Source organism: Diplotaxodon limnothrissa, linkage group LG6 (genome assembly GCF_057381915.1).
Source record: "Diplotaxodon limnothrissa isolate DT_005_m linkage group LG6, D_limnothrissa_male_GT1.1, whole genome shotgun sequence".
Lineage (NCBI taxonomy): Eukaryota > Metazoa > Chordata > Actinopteri > Cichliformes > Cichlidae > Diplotaxodon > Diplotaxodon limnothrissa.
The window spans coordinates 30,979,178-30,996,240 of record NC_140601.1 but is presented as its reverse complement, the minus strand read 5'-3'; the positions used below and the strand labels follow the sequence as shown (position 1 = coordinate 30,996,240).

At 38.5% G+C, this 17,063-nt stretch overlaps 1 protein-coding gene across 1 annotated transcript in view; it reads left to right on the top strand.

Moving 5' to 3' along the window:
• The window catches only part of tusc3 (tumor suppressor candidate 3), an 81,779-nt gene that overhangs the window by 38,008 nt on the left and 26,708 nt on the right, over nt 1–17,063 (top strand). Inside the window, exons 4-6 of the mRNA XM_085356628.1 lie at nt 2,036–2,176; nt 5,098–5,238; nt 5,446–5,535. Coding sequence (XP_085212754.1) covers nt 2,036–2,176; nt 5,098–5,238; nt 5,446–5,535 — 372 coding nt within the window. The remainder of the gene's footprint in view (nt 1–2,035; nt 2,177–5,097; nt 5,239–5,445; nt 5,536–17,063) is intronic.

The following is a 17,063-nucleotide window of genomic DNA, read 5'->3' as shown; positions in this document are numbered from 1 at the left end:
AACTAGATTGTTTGTTAGTACTTGTTATTCCTCCACTGGTTCCTTCTTTGTTTTTGTTTTACCAGATATTTAAAACTCAGAAAAGAGGCGTCAAAAAAATAGCTGTCATTTTTGTTTTTTGGGTTTTTTTTTTTGTTTTGTTATTATAAGATACTCTTAGAACTTTCAATAGATGCATATTGATATAAAGCCTGTTTTTAGTTTTTTTTTTTTTCTTTTATCATGATTTAGATTAACAATAATCCAGAAAAAAACATTTTAAGTGCTAAGATTTTTTTTGCTTTTACTACTTTTGTTTTTGTTCTTTTCTGCTTACTATTTCGGTATATTTTTCCTTCTCTTATATTGTTTTAATGGTTGCTTCTTGTCCTCTGTCTTGTATTTTGTTGTTTAGTATTGAGTTTTAGCATGGTGCAGGGTCCTGACCTGATTTTTGGACTTTCCTTAACCCTTTAAAGCCGGTCTGAGCGGGTACGCTCTGTTTTGCGTAACTATTTTTAAATCCCGGTAGCTCTGCAACCACGTGAGTTAGCGCAATAATTTTTTTTGCATATGAAACCGGAGGAGTTGTACTTACATCTTATGCCATCAGCTTGTCCTAGGTCACAGTTTCCTTCCACATATAGCTTTGCAAAAACTGCATAAAAAGCACTTGCAGCAACAAAAACATAATATTCCAGAAACACGCTTTGCCGATCCGATCAGCTGTTCATCACACTTCCTACGTTGGAATAGATGTCAGCACGAACTTTTGCATGTCCGCCATTACCTGCCCGAAACCGGAAGTGACGTCATTTTCGCGGAAATGTAGTTTTTTTTTTTTTTTTAACCATCAGGGCCTCAGGGCCTATACTGGTGTTTTTAAAAGTTATCTTTGACTTTATGACTTTCTGTGTCGTTTCTGGGATGCTTAGGACTCATATTGCACTGCTGGAAATAGTTTATTTTGATGCATATGCTGCTTTTTTGCAAATTTGCAGTATAATATTTATTTTCGTTTTTCCTGCAGTATATAAAAATTGGTGTATTTCAAAAATAAAACTATGAAGACACTCAAAATAAATTTCCTGTGGTGGGAAACTAGTTTGTGCAACTTTTTTGTATTAACAGTTTTTAGGGATAAGCCTCTTAAATTTCTCTAACTAGAAATATATGTTAAAAAAGCCAAAACGATTTTCAATTTTTTTGTAGTTTATTGCACTTTTTTGCAATTTATGTAATTACTATGCACTTAATGAATAATAAATTATTAAAATCTGGGCTATAATTGTTGTATTGATGTATAGCAACTTGAAATGCTCCCAAAAATGGCACCACACCATGTAAAAATATAATATAAGCTCTGGCGGACTTGGTTCTATGGTAGGTCTTAAAGGGTTAAAGTCCTTGAAGTTACATAGCATAACTGTAAAGAGAGTCAAATTTGTTTGATCATTTTGGCAGTTGAAAGGTTTCACATAATAAAACATAACTAACTTTTTCCTTGACAGTTCTCATAAATTTTAACAACAGTCTCAAATGTCTTGGGTGCAAAGTCTAGACAGGATTTGAAACTTCAACAAAAAGTTGAAGTTTAAATGCAGTATTTACCTGACAGCAGCACTTTAGAATTTGGCTCCTGTGAAATGGTACTGATACAAAAGCAGAGTGAGTGCAGCTTTGCTCTCTGATGCTCTCTGGCAGTAAGGATATCTTCACTGAAAGTTTTGGCTAATGTTTTGTTGTTTGTGTCACCTTAATGATGACTCATTCATGAAACTGTTTGTGCTGGAAATACTACTGTGTCCACATTTAAATGACAACATATGCATTTTTATTTGCCGAACTTCATAACAAAATAAAGCTGAGGAAGTGAAAAATGCTACATCATCCCACATGATAGAAGTATTTGGAGGAAATGCCAGCAATGAAAACAAATTCAAGCCTATGCCACCAGTCTGCTAATATGTTATGATTTAGGATAATATTTTGCCCTTGTGTATTTAATGATTCATTAACTTAATATCTTCTTCATTGTGTGTTCTCTTTCTCTTAGTTGAACATGAACAGCGCCCCAACCTTTATGCATTTCCCAGCAAAGGGAAAGCCAAAAAGGGCTGATACATTTGATCTGCAAAGGATTGGCTTTGCCTCAGAACAGCTTGCCAAGTGGATTGCGGACCGCACAGATGTTCAGGTACTTTATAATCAAAACATTTATTCAGTTTTGTGCAGTTGCAGAAACATTCATGTGTTTGTGAGAAATGATGAAGAAACCTGTGTAGATACACCCACAATAGTTTTTGTAGATATGGTTAGAACTGTTGAAATCCCGTGTATTGCAGTTTATTGACCTTTTCGATAAATGGACTGGTATTTATATACTCAAAACACTTTCTGCTACAAGTCTCATTCACTCATAAATTCATACAACACTTTTCTATGTGACTAAGTGTTTTGTCTTCAGTGGATGCATCCCCGACAATGCTTTCCTTCAAATTGGCTATTACTGTGTAATGCTGAGGTGTTTTTGACCCAGGTTGTTTTTTCTCTCTCTCTCTCTCTCTTTGGTTTTCAATTCAACCTTCAGTTTTCAATTCCAGCAAAAAATATGCTTGTAACCTGCTTGCACAAGTTACTTATAATTTTTCCTTGGCAGTTTCCTTGACTAGCAGATGGATATTCTAGAAGCCTACAGTAATGTGCAAAAGTCTTCAATCTCCTTTCATTTCTTTATATTTTGTTAGGAAAATGGGGAATAAGAGTTTGATTGTAACATATAGATAGAGGTGAACTATGTAAGGAAAAAATTGCATATGCAGTTCTAATGAGCTTGAAAGTCATTATTTTGTATGACTATCTCTATTCTTAAACACAACCTGGACTCTTAGGAAAGCTTCTTTGTAATTTCTTAAAGGACTCTTTATAAATACTTCCAGCCTTCTCCATTTATAAATACTACTTTATAAATACGTCCAGACTTCTTAAAGGACATTCGAAGGCACTTTTTTGTTTGTTGGCTTCTTTTTGTTCCATTCTCCGTCATGGTGATGATTTTCTTTAACTGCCAATAAAATAAAATTTGTTGGCAGTATGTTTGGCTCATTGTCATGCTGAAAAATAAGGCAGTTGCTATAACATACCAAAAATATAGTTGATACTTTTCCAGATGCATCTACACGGTGGATCAAACTCTAATGGTTCTTTTCTGTGTTCGTAATTAAATCGATTTTGACAAGGTCACCATCACAACTGAGTGAAATTCAGTTTGATGCAAACCATGACAGATTATCCACAGTGTTTTGTCTATAGTGACTGTAGACACTCACTGTTGTACCTCTGGCCTGATGATCTCCTCTACACATGTTGATGACAATGAACCAATACTTTCATATTTGGAGTCATCGCTCCATAAGGCCTTGGCCTATTGTCAATATTTTTTTTCAATTTATTTCTTGTGTAATTTGACATACCTCAGTCTCCCTTTTCCCCTTCCTTACTTAAGAAAGGCTTCTTGTTGGCCACCTTTCGATTCAGGTTATTTCCTGTTTAGCAAACTTCAAAGGTCAGATGCATTTCTTAAGTCCTGTGTCTTTGCTGTTTGCATTCCCTCTCCTTGTAAGGGCAGGAATTTCAGATTCTGCTCATCAGCTGTTGGGTTTTTTTGTTTGTTTTGCTTTGTTTTTTATGTTTTAAGCACATACTGCACACCATGCTGAGATATGCCAAGCTTATAGTTAATAGCTTTGGGAATCACCTTTTTGTTGCAAAAATTGTATGCCTGCCATACTTTAACTTTTACGTTTTTCTTAGATTCAACTAAATAAATGGAAACAAATTATGTATTTTTGTGACGACTGCTAGTAACAAAGCTGTTTATGTGTAGACACGAGACTGATTCATCCCTTGACCTAGCTACATTTTTTTTGCTTTAATAATTCATACATCAGTGTCCTTTGACTTTGACATTTAGTGTCATGTGTGCACTGTATTCTGGAAATGAAAGTTGAATGGATGGAATACAACAATAAGTTATTCTTGCTTTTTCCTTCAACCTTTCATCAAGATTCTAGTGTGGGTGTAGTAGAACCATGTTAAAATAAACAGGAAAAAAATGTTTTTTCCTCTTTATGCATACATAGTCAAGCATTTGCAGCCTGGTACATGGCAAATTTGTAGGGCAAACTTTTAATAGCTGTAGAGTGTCAACACATTCTCATTTGCAATATAATAATTTCAAGCCAGTTCAATTGTATTTATATAACACCAAATCACAACACCAATCACCTCAAATAAAATTGTCACCAGTTACACATTTATCTTTTAGAACATCTTGATCTGTTGGAATAACAATGTTTGGTATTATAGTCGCACTGAAATATCCTCAAGAAGAAAGACACTGAAAATAGAAGAAAAAAAACATATTGCAGAGAATTTCATAGACTAATTTTATTGGCCTTGGTTGATCACATCCTCAAATATTACTGAGTTTAATGGAACTGAGTATGTACCCCAGTATAATGTCACAAGTTATTATTATTATTATTTTATATAATTAATAATGTAGTTTTAATTCACAAAGTAGTGTGTGATTATGTGGAGGAAGAGTATTCTGTCAGAAACAGATTCATGGTCTTTGTTCTAGATGGAGTAATTGTGCTTGCTGTGTTGTGGCTCTCTTAAATTTCTTTTTATGTCTCTGTCACAGAAATTAACTGCAAGGAGTTTTTAATTTATATGTAAAATTCATATTTTAGTACTGGAAGTAAATTATTTGAAATTATGGAATTATTTGACAGTTTCAAGGACCCTTTTCTGCTCACATTAGTATTAGTTCAGAAAATGATTTGACATTTTAAATCAGCTTTATATTTGCTTCTCCTTCAATAAAAAACCCTCAAAAATTTCAAATATAAAAAACACTGAATACATAATGTTACTTTCATCCACTCACTGAGTTTTATCTTGAATGTGTAAGAAATCATAGGAAATTTTTGCTTTACATCAGATATAGAATATAATTTTACATACAGACTACTACAAAATTAAAGTCATACAGCAACTGCAACATGTTACCATGTTATTCACTTTCATCTCACTTTCTTTCTGGCTTTTCAGATTCGGGTCTTCCGTCCTCCTAATTATTCAGGAACTATTGCTTTGGCGCTCTTAGTATCTCTAGTTGGAGGATTGCTGTATTTGAGGAGGAACAACTTGGAATTTATATACAACAAGACTGGATGGGCCATGGCTGCACTGGTATGATACATATACACCAACATTAGGTTGGAGTGAAATATTTGTTTTTCCATATTTATCTACTTTTACATGTCAGGGACGTTGTGTGAAATGAGATTAGGGGTGTAGTTTTCTCCCCATTTTAACAAAAATATGTCATGTTTTATGTAATGGAAAAGTTACTTATCTATGCTTGACTCTCTCATCTGTTATTTTATCTCTCTCTAGTGTGTGGTGTTTGCAATGACATCTGGTCAGATGTGGAATCACATCAGAGGTCCTCCTTATGCCCACAAAAATCCACAGAATGGACAAGTGGTATGAGTTACATTTCTTTCTGCCCTGCCAGTGCATATAAATGTGTATATATATGGTTTAATTTTAGTTGTTTTGTTTCTATTTGGCTTTGTACTGTCTTCTGTCCTTCAATCGATCGAACTTAGCTATGTTTTTACCTTAAAAGCTGTATTTTAAGGTATAAGTTTAATCTTTTTTACCAGGTTGTAAGTGAAAATATATTAGTGATAAAAACATCTGTAAGGTTATTGGCCTCAAGTAAAATAGACTCTGTGCCATTACCACCTGCTAACGGGTCAGACATGGGACAATGTGCGTGCGTGCGTGCGTGCGTGCGTGCGTGCGTGCGTGCGTGCGTGTGTGTGTGTGTGTGTGTGTGTGTGTGCGTATGTTACTGGACAGCTGGGAAGAGTCATTTTGTGTTAATATCACCCTAGAGGCATCTCAGAGTCATCTTGGGCCAAGCAGAGTGGGAAAGAGAGAGGTGTTGGCCAAAAGACTTTTTCTTTACCGTAATTCTTTCTTGCTTGTTTTCTCTCATTGGTAAATGGCCTGTATTTATATAGCGCTTTACTAGTCCCTAAGGACCTCAAAGCACCTTACATGTTCAGTCATCCACCCATTCACGCACACATTCACACACTGGTGATGGTAAGCTACATTGTAACTACAGCCACCCTGGGGCGCACTGACAGAGGCAAGGCTGCTGGACACTGCCGCCACCGGGCCCTCTGACCACCACCAGTAGACAACGGGTGAAGTGTCTTGCCCAAGGACACAAAGACAGAGACTGTGCGAGCCGGGGCTCGAACCGGCAACCTTTCGATTAAAGACAAACTGCCAACTCGCCACGATCGCCCCCATTTTTCTGCGCTTTCTTCCTTTCATGTTGTCTTCCTTTCAGGTCTTTTTGTTTAACCTAGCTATCAGCCGGAATTAGAGTAATCTATATTTGACAAAGTTTGTGCACATAAACAAGGAATTTGACTCAACCATCCTTTCTTTCATATAGTTGCTGTGTTTTAGAGAATTGCCACTTATTATCAATATGTGTGCAAATACTTACTCACACAGTATTTCCAGATATAGCTTTGCAGGTCATCATTTAGGTTTCTCCACTGAAGTGTGAAATTAAAATAAAAATATGGAAGGAAAATGGAAAAAAACTATGAACTTGGAGGAGAGTAGGATCAGAACAATGAAAGTGAAATGGCCATATAGAAGAAAGGGAGGAATCTGAGAAATTATGTTTGTGTCTGCAAGCCGAGTGCGTGTGTGTATGAGGTGCTGTAAGGGACATTATTACTGAAACGCTCTCACACACACTATTGAAATTTTATCTCTCATACACACTACTGAAACACTCTCACACTGAAACCCTCTCACACACTCCACTGAAAACCAAGGCATTTCAGTTGAACAGGAAGTTGTTTCCTGACAAGGAAACTGAAGGAAAAAGTGGTAGATTTCAAACAAACCACTACACAGATGTCTACTCCGCAACCTGCTAGTAGCCTAAGTGAAGCAGCTGCATTACTTAACAATATATTAGCTTCAGCATAAGTCAAAATTTAGAATAGCAGGAGACGGGCAATATCCTGGTTAATTTTTTTTGGCATATTTGCTTTTTGTCTTTTTTAGCGAAGAAGAAAATATCTTAAAATCGTTAATAAAACCAGGGAGAGAAGGCTTAGTGTTCCTCCATATAGCACAATGGATGTGATATTTACTCAAAAGTATGATGATGTTAAGAATGTCTGAGACACCCAATGCTAGATGATCCATATAAAAAAAATTATATGATGTAATTCAAATGGTGGCACATCATTAATTTTTAGGGAAATCCATTTTTAAGTCACACCAAAAGCATTGTGTGATAGGGCATAGAAAAAAAAGATGTTCTAGGGTTTCATTTTCATCAGTGCAAAAAGAACACGGATCCACCTCAAAGCCAAATCTCTTTTTTAGAAATTCTGCCACAGGATTAATTTTGTTTATGACTTTAAAGTGTGTTTCTTTAACTTTAGGTAGAATAGGCCATTTCATACATTTCGAGTTTGCTTTATCGAGTGTATCTGAAATAACTAAATTAGAACCATGTTATGTAACCATTCTGTCATAGCTATGAAATATTTTGTATTTGAAGAAACTACTAATACATTTATTATTGCATTTTTTCAAACAGCTGACATTGTCCTAGCAATAAATTAGGAAGCACTGATGAGAAGTTATTGTATATCATAAAGTTTTTAATCAAATGAAGCAGAGGCAGTGGGATCAGTTTACAAAATTAGTTATATTCTCTTTGAGAACAGTTTAGACAATATTCTTCTGAAAAGTCTGTGTAACTTAGAATGACATCGTTCTCATGCAACAAATCTGTTATGAATATAATCTTCTTGTTAAACCAGTCGCTCTTGAAAATTGATTTTCGATTACATTTTATTACCCTATTATTCCATAAGGTTGAATTATGAGGAGAGAAGTTGTGGGTAAATATCGTTTTACTCGTGCAATATCATTGCAAAGTCTCTTTGGGAAAGTTCGATATGTTGATCGGGATTTTATTTACCTCAAAATCACATTTCAAAATAAAGTCTAATCCTCCTATTTTACTAAACAAGGGTTGTGGGATGTGGAAACACAGAGTTGCTCTGTGACAGACAAGATTTTAACCATTTAATTCTGAGGGTGCCAACCATAGATTCAAATTCTGGCGCTTTGATGCCACCTTTATTGTATTCCTTAACAAGCTGAGATCTTTCAATGTAATAGGTTTTATTCCTCCACAAAAATTGGAAAATAACTGTGTTAGCCTTATTAATGTTTTTAGAGGAGATATATAGAGAGTGACAAGGATAAATCAATTTGGAGATGCCTTCAGCTTTAGATACGATGTTTCTGCCAAAATAGTGAGGTCTCTGGTTAACCAGTGGCTAAGTGATTTCTTCATCTCCATGATACGGTTAGAAATATTACAATCTCTTCTAATTAGGCATTTAGATATTATCAGCCCTAAATATTTAACTTTACATTAAACTCTAACCGAAGCTATTGAGAAGTCAGAGCTTGTATGAATCGGGAGTTGTTCACATTTTTTGGTATTAAGAGATAAACCAGAAGCTTTAGAGAAAATTGAGTTTTTTCTACCACTGATTTATCTTTCAAAAAAAATAGATGTATCATCTGCGAATTGACTTATTTTGAAGTTTTCATTAAAAATTGATACTCCTTGTATGTTGTTAGAATTATTTTTTCATAGTGTTGAGTTTTTGTATATTGGCAACAGTTGAGGTGCCAATATAAAAAGCTTAGGGGAAATAGGACATCCTTCCGAATTCCGCGTTTCACGTTCAAGGAAGCTAATATATTGTTAAGTAATGCGGTTGCTTCACTTAGGCTACTAGCACAGCGGTCCCCAACCCCCGGGCCCTGGACTAGTACCGCTCTGTGAGTCGTTTGGTACCGCAAGTGTTGAGGCTTGGGTTTGAAATTTATGGTTTTCAGGGTGTTTATCGCTTTTTTAATCGTTATTTTTATATCTTTTATATTGTTAACTCTGTTTCCCTGGGTCTTTTCCCATGTGTTATGATTAAATATTCTCTTTTTGGGGGGTACCGGTACACGTTTTATTTTATTGTATTTATCCGCGACACCTTAAAGGCCGGTCCGTGAAAATATTGTTGGCCTTAAATGGTCTGTGGCGCAAAAAAAGGGTGGGGACCGCTGTACTAGCAGGTTGCTTGTAGTGGTTTGAAATGTACCAATTTTTCCGTCAGTTTCCTTGTCAGGAAACAACTTCCTGTTCAGCTGAATCAGCCAATAAAGGTGAAAAAAGGAGTTGGTCAAAGTCAAACACATAAGAAAAACACTGACAAAAAAAGTACTTTAAACAACTCAAACCCACAGGAAGAAAATGTTCGCGAGGAATCCCTCATTCTTCTTTAACTTTAAGTTAAAAAAAAAAAATCTATTTAAAAGACACAATTCTATACTTAGCTTGCCTTTTTTGACAGAGTTTGCCATATCACAGCATGTGTGTAAGTGTTTGGTATGTGCATGCTTCTTGTAATTCATGAGTACATGGATTTTGGGTATAGTCTATGTATGAACCTCTGTGCATAGGTTTGTTAAAGCAAAACTATGTTTCTGTCACATTTTGAGGCAGCAGCTTTTGCTTTTTTTTTTTTTTTTTTGGCTCCATAGTGAGACACACTACAATTTCATCTGCTTCACTGTACCATTCGTCAGTTGACAAATCCTTTCAATATAGTGTACCTGGTCTTGCTCGCTCATCATTTTGAAGGAATTACACGGTCTGGTGAATGTGGGAGATTAGAAAAAGAGGTGAGAAAAGGTAACATGAAAAGGGGTGGGAAGAAACAGAAAGGATAAGATGATACTGATCCTTTCTGAATCATCTTCTCATTCACTGCCATTTACCATCAGGGGATGGAGAGAACAAGAGAGGAAGGTTAAGGTGTGGTTCAAAAGTGTAAAGAAAAAAAGACGAGCATCATTTGTAGTCAAATATAGCCAAGCCTAGTCCTGCTCCTATGTCAGATAAGTCGGTCCAAAATTCAAGACAAAGCAAAAATAATAGAGTAAAAGCACACATTGCATGTTGTTGCAAACTATGTGAGTGGAGTTACTGCTGTTAAAGAATAGTGGATGGCAGGATTTTAGGAACACTTTGAAATGTTATTAAGTAAAGGGCACCATTATCACTATAACCTTTTAAGAGCAAAAGTATACTCATTGCACACATTGTCATTGTTATAAAACTTTTTTTAAGTATATTTTGTAGCCTGTCGTAGGCATGCATAGTCAGCATGGTCATTAAAAAAATGGCAGGAACACAGTCACACGAAGCTTCATGTTAGCCTTATGGTGATGAATTTTACATCAGTCATACTCAAGTGGACCTTCATGAACTCATGGATATGGAAAGTATAACTGCAGGGTGACACTGTAAAACAATGGTTAGTAATGTTGCATCAAAGCAAGAATGCTTTGGGTTTCAATCGCCTGCAAGTATGGAGTTTGTATGTTCACCCTGTGCCTGCATAGTCTGCCTAACTGTCACAATCTAAAGGTGTTTTGCTAGTTGGTGACTTTAAACTGGCTGTAAGTATGAATAGTCAGGCAGGTATGTTTGTTTCAAATTAGCTGACCACAGGCAGAGTGGGAGTGAGTAGGCAGGGCATGGAGGAGAAAGAGGAGCAGAAGGAAGACAAAAATAAGTAATTATTTGAACTGATAAACAGACTGAATAAGGACTTAGTTGGGACAAAAATAAAGAAAAGTAAAAACTGTATGTATGTACATAACTTTCATTCAATTATATAATGCAAAAGTACAAAACTGCTCCCTGTCATGTGTGCAATACCATGCATTAGCACAGATGAATTAGGTTTTTAAAAAATAAATTATTTCTACACACAAACAATACCATCAACTTCAACTGAAGAAGCTATTTTGGGCATGAATAAAAGTGTTTCAAAATCAAGAGATAGCAAATGAGTGGACTAGAGGGATGTGGAAATGACAGGGAAAAAGAAAGAAGAGCTGAAGGGTACATTAGAGAGCTACATCAGATGAGGGTGTAACCCATTTGTTGTCAAACAGACTGAAAAATTACAGAGAGCACCAACAGTGCCTGAGAAATAGAGTGCCTTTTACACAGAACAAGACAGAGAGACAATACAGCCAGAATTAAAAGACAGGCAGGGGCAAGAGGGGGGTGTGGTGCTTTGGTAGTCTGTATGCATGCAATACATCCACTCCTCCCTGCACGGTGTTTGTGTGTTATGTTGATTACTGGCTACTTAGAATATCAATCCTTTTGCGTTGGATAAATGGAATTTTTTTTTTTTTTTTTTAAAACAACAACCTCACTGTTCTACATACTTATCTCCATGATAATGTCCCTTACGGCACCTCATACACTTAAGTTTGTGAACACAATAACTCAGGAAAGAGCCAACATAGGACAACATTTCACATTCATACCATAGGTGAATATAGCAAAAATCATGGACTTGAATATCAGTGACGTCAAGGTCAACATCAAAGTTAGAGGTCAAGTTTTCTGAAAATCTTGTAAACACAATATTTTGCGAAAATGGTCACCTAGGATTTTCAAACTTAAACCCTAGGTGTCACGGTCTGCCGAGACAGGCCGCGTGGTGGTGTGTGTGATGGACCCAGGTGCGTACACAAGTGAGTAGACGGGAGTGAACTTTAACAGAAAGTGAGCCTTTGTTATGGCTGAAGACAAAGTGTACAAACACAGCAGGAATAGCGTGACTAAACTAGACTATAACTAAACTGGGAAAACTAGTACTGTGACAAACTAAGAAGACTCAGAGACTATGGTGATAACTGCAAAGACTGACCGTGAAAACATGGAGGTGGGAACAGAGACGACGCAACACAGACTGCATGAAACACATAGGCTGTATCCCAATTCAGGGTCTGCAGCCTTAAAGTACGCAGCCTCAACGATCCTCAAGGGCCGCGTACTTAAAGACCGCTAAGGCCGGAAGTGCGAGGCTTGTGAAATGGGACTGTCTAGCCTCCGTTGCGCTGCCCAGGTTGCCTAGCAACCATGATACTAACAGCTGGAAACGTTTCATACAGCTTTGTTTGACAGAAATGAAGGAGAAAATCTTTTGTTCATTTGTTTGTTTCTTTCTACATGAGCTTTGATCATTCTCTGTAAGATTAAGCTCAGCTATTGAACGGCATATATTTTAAAGTAAAGGCTTTAAAACCAAGTTAGTACAAACATCACTTATGTCACATAACTTTGCCGACATGTGGCCAACAGTAATGTTTTAATGTTCTTCGTTATTAAACATTTGCACATAAATAAGTGACATGATATTCAGTACTTAAAGTTTACTCTTCGGGCGCCCCTCATCCGCCGTTTTTTTTCAGCAAAATTATCCACACTATGCATTCTGGGATATATTGGGCCACGAAGTCTACACCGCCACGTCCTTAAAATTCAGGGAAATTAAGGACGCATTTGAGGGCCGCATTTTGAGCAGCCTTCAAATTGGGACAGCCTTCGTCGCGTCGCGGTGACGTAATCTGCCTTAAAATGCGGCCTTTAAGGCTGCAGACCCTGAATTGGGATACAGCCAGAGACTAAATACACATGAGGGATGATCAGGGGAAGTGGCCACACATGGGAGCACAGTTCCGGTTCAGAGGAAGGTCGCGCGCTGGACGGATCAATCGGTGGCCGCGTTACAGGCGCACTCGATGACGCAGACTGGGGCATGTTCAGAAACAGCTCCGATGATGATGTCAACGTGTTTACGGAAGCGGTTGTGGGATTCTTCGGGAAACTAGCGGATGATACCGTGAAGACAAAGACTATCACAACGTTTCCCAACCAGAAGCCGTGGGTGGATAAAACCATCCGCGACGCTCTGAGATCCCGCACCGCTGCCTACAACACGGGACTCACGACGGGGGACATGGACCCGTACAAAGCCGCGTCATATAACGTGCGGAGGGCGGTGAAAGAGGCGAAGCAGCGCTACGGGAGGAAACTAGAGTCACAACTCCAACAGAGTGACTCTAGGAGCCTGTGGCGGGGACTAAGGACAATAACGGACTATAAAGCACCAACAACCGGTATGACGAACGCGGCCGTGACTCTGGCAGACGAGCTGAACACTTTCTATGCTCGCTTCGAGGCTGCAGCTAAGGACTCCAACGATGCTAGTGCTAGCGGCGCTAACGGCTGCAGAGAGGAAGATACTGCCAGCACCGGAAACGTGCTCTTCATCTCCGAGCATGAAGTAAGGAGAGCCTTCAAAAGAGTGAACACCAGGAAAGCAGCAGGACCAGACTGCATCCCAGGTCGTATCCTAAGAGACTGCGCATACCAGCTAGCTCCTGTGTTCACTGAGATATTCAACATCTCTTTATCTCAGTCGGTGATCCCCACATGCTTCAAAGAGTCCATCATTGTTCCTGTCCCGAAGAAACCCCACCCTGCTTCTCTCAATGACTATCGCCCTGTAGCCCTCACCTTAGTAGTGATGAAGTGCTTTGAACGCCTGGTCAGAGACTTCATCATTTCTTCACTACCAGACACACTGGACCCACTACAGTTCGCTTACCGTCCAAATCGTTCCACAGACGATGCCATCTCTCATCTCCTCCACACATCACTCACTCACTTGGACACTAGAAGGGGAATTATGTTAAAATGCTCTTCATAGACTACAGCTCTGCATTTAACACCATAATTCCCTCCACACTCACCACCAAGCTGGAGCATCTGGGACTCAGCTCATCTATGTGTCAGTGGATCTCCAACTTCCTAACTGGCAGACCACAGGCAGTAAGGATGGGCGGACATGTCTCAGCCTCCACCACTCTCAGCACTGGAGCCCCCCAGGGGTGTGTTCTGAGCCCCCTGCTGTACTCTTTGTACACATATGACTGTGTGGCCACTACCAGCTCCACCACCATCATCAAGTTTGCTGACGACACCGTCGTGGTGGGCCTGATCTCTGATAACAACGAGACGGCCTACCTGAAGGAGATTAGGAATCTGGAGAACTGGTGCCAGAGGAACAACCTCCTTCTAAACGTCAGTAAGACAAAGGAGCTGATAGTGGACTTCAGCACTAAGCAGGAGAGGAACTACCAGACCCCCGTCATCAACGAGTGCCCAGTGGAGAGAGTGGACAGCTTCAAATACCTCGGAGTTCACATCACGCAGGACCTGTCATGGTCCTGTCACATCAACACCGTGGTGAAAAAGGCCCGTCAGCGTCTCTACCACCTCAGACGCTTGAGAGACTTCCAACTGCCCTCCAAGGTGCTCAGGAACTTTTACTCGTGCACCATAGAGAGCATCCTGATGGGAAACATCTTAACCTGGTTCGGGAACAGCACCATGCAGGACAGACGAGCTCTTCAGAGGGTTGTGCGGTCAGCTGAGCGCACCATCCGCTCCAAGCTCCCTGACCTGCACTCAATCTACAGCAGGCGGTGCTGGACCAAGGCCAGGAAGATCGTGAAGGACCTCAGCCATCCCAACAACAGACTGTTCTCTCTGCTGAGGTCAGGAAAGCGATTCCGCTCGCTGAAGACCAACACAGAGAGACTGAGGAGGAGCTTCTTCCCGCAGGCGATACAGTCTCTCAATCACACCACCACACAGTACTGACCCACACATACAGTTCTTACACACACACTGGACATTCTGGACATTGTTTTCACTTCATCACTTAAATCACTTTAAGCATATTTGCACTGCACAGGACATAATGTGGATTGCGCAACACTGGTCACTATATTCTTCATTTCCAGTTAATACTTGTACAGCTGCTGTTATTGTGTATATATTTATTTATATTTCTCATACATTCTTATATAGTTCTATATTGTGTATTTTGTTGTACAATTATTTTATTTTCAACTTTAATTTGTATATTTTATCTTATTCTTTCCCAGTTAAATTTACCCTTCATTCTAATTTGTGTTGTACAGTTATTTCATTTTTAACCTTAATTTATATTTTATTCCTTCCTAGTTAAATTTACCCTTTTTAATTTTTAATATTTATTTCCTATCTTATTCATAGCCTTTTCCTTTTTTGTTTTCTTTAGGTCACGAGCAGTTGTCCAAGCATTTCACTACATATCGTACTGTGTATGACTGTGTACGTGACAAATAAAATTTGAATTTGAATTTGAATTTGAGCTGACACACATGAACCTAAGACAGGACAGAAGTGAAACTAAATACACTGACATTGAATACAGACTTTCAAAGTAAAACAGGAAACATGGAGATTAGACATGACATGAACTAAACATAACCACGCAGACATGACTCATGACAGGTAGACGCACGAACCAGGGAGACTGAGTACAAGGGAAGATGACAGAAACGACAACATGAACTTGGCTACATAAGACACACAGACATAAACACATGAAGGGCAAGGGAGACTTAACACAAGGGTAATATAATTACAAATGAGCTAGAATAACTTAATGAACCTAAACAAACAATAAACATGAAAATAGACTAAAAACACACTCAAAACACTGGGTCGCACGACCCAGGACCATGACACTAGGTGTATCTACAAGGAGGTTGAGGGGTAGCACTTGCAGCTGTCGGTATTTTATAGACTATGCAACCGAGCAAGTGGGTAAGCAGTGTAACAGCTTTTAGGCTGACACTCTGTTAGGCCCTTCAATTAAGACAGGTTTCCTATTGGTCAGTGGCTGCATGGATATACAATACCCATTGCTAGTGAATGTTTGGTTCCATTTGGTTCCACATGCGTGCACACACACCCACCCACACACACACCCACCCACACACACTAATGGAGAATGCACAATATAACCTGAGTTTTTGTCTGCTTTTTTGTTGTGTTTATTGGAACGGTCAAAAGTTCAAACAACTTTGCACAAGATGAACTCAACAAAGAGGTGGCTAGTTTTGTATTATTTCTTTTTTCCTCCCCCCCCCCCCCCCCCCCCCCCCCCCCCCCTCCTTTTCAGATGTATTAAACAATGCAGGTCTTTTTTTGTTGTTGTTAAATGAGGCTGAGCGCTGAAATGTTCAAATTAAAAGGCTCCATGTAGACCAACTGGTTTGTTGAAATTGTCACAAAGTGTCACAAAGACACTGGTCATGAAAAGCAGAGTTTTGCATTGTTACCGCCTGCCAGCATCTTAGATTGCAGCTTTCTGATACTTGACACATTGTTCCAGTCAATAATAAGCCCCCAAAATAAAAGAAATAAACTCTGAAGTATATGTAGACGTACATCAGTGTAAATTTACATCAGTGTTGCCGTGGTTTCCCTTCAGGAGGGCTGCATCATTTCTCCTTGGCCTATTAATGCTTCTGTCCCAGGATGATTAGAGGCATGCTTTGTAGGGCTCATGGTGAGTCAAATTAAAGTGGTCACCAAGGCAAATTAAAAAATAATTTATAAGAAACTGTACCTTGAAAATATGCAGTTCACAAAAAAACCACACGTTAACAAAATTTAGTGTCTCCATTCCTACACACTTTTACTTCCTGCCTTACTGAGATTTACAGAGCTAAAAATAGCTATTATTGTGGGAAGATCAGCTACTTACATTTTGTGTCGGTAGGCTATAAACTAACTCTTAGTCATAAAGACAGACATTGGGCTATGAGAAACTTTTATTTAAAAGAAAACAAAAATTAAACAAAAAACAACTTGATTGAGCTTGATTCAGAAGTCCCATAAGAGGCTATGGCTCATATCATAGTGGTCATCATATAAAATAATTATATGAAATAATTAAAATTATTTTACCTTGTATATCTTAGTTCACTTTGCATCCATTATGTCATTCTTCAGATTGATTGTCTACTCTGTTACTAATCCCAGCCACATGCAGAACAAGTAACAGTCTGTTATAAATCTCTGACTCAATGCAAGTCATCTCAAGTCCCTCACCTTGGCTGTCTTTCTCTATATATCACTGAAAACAAAATAATTAATAAAATTCTGCATATTTAGG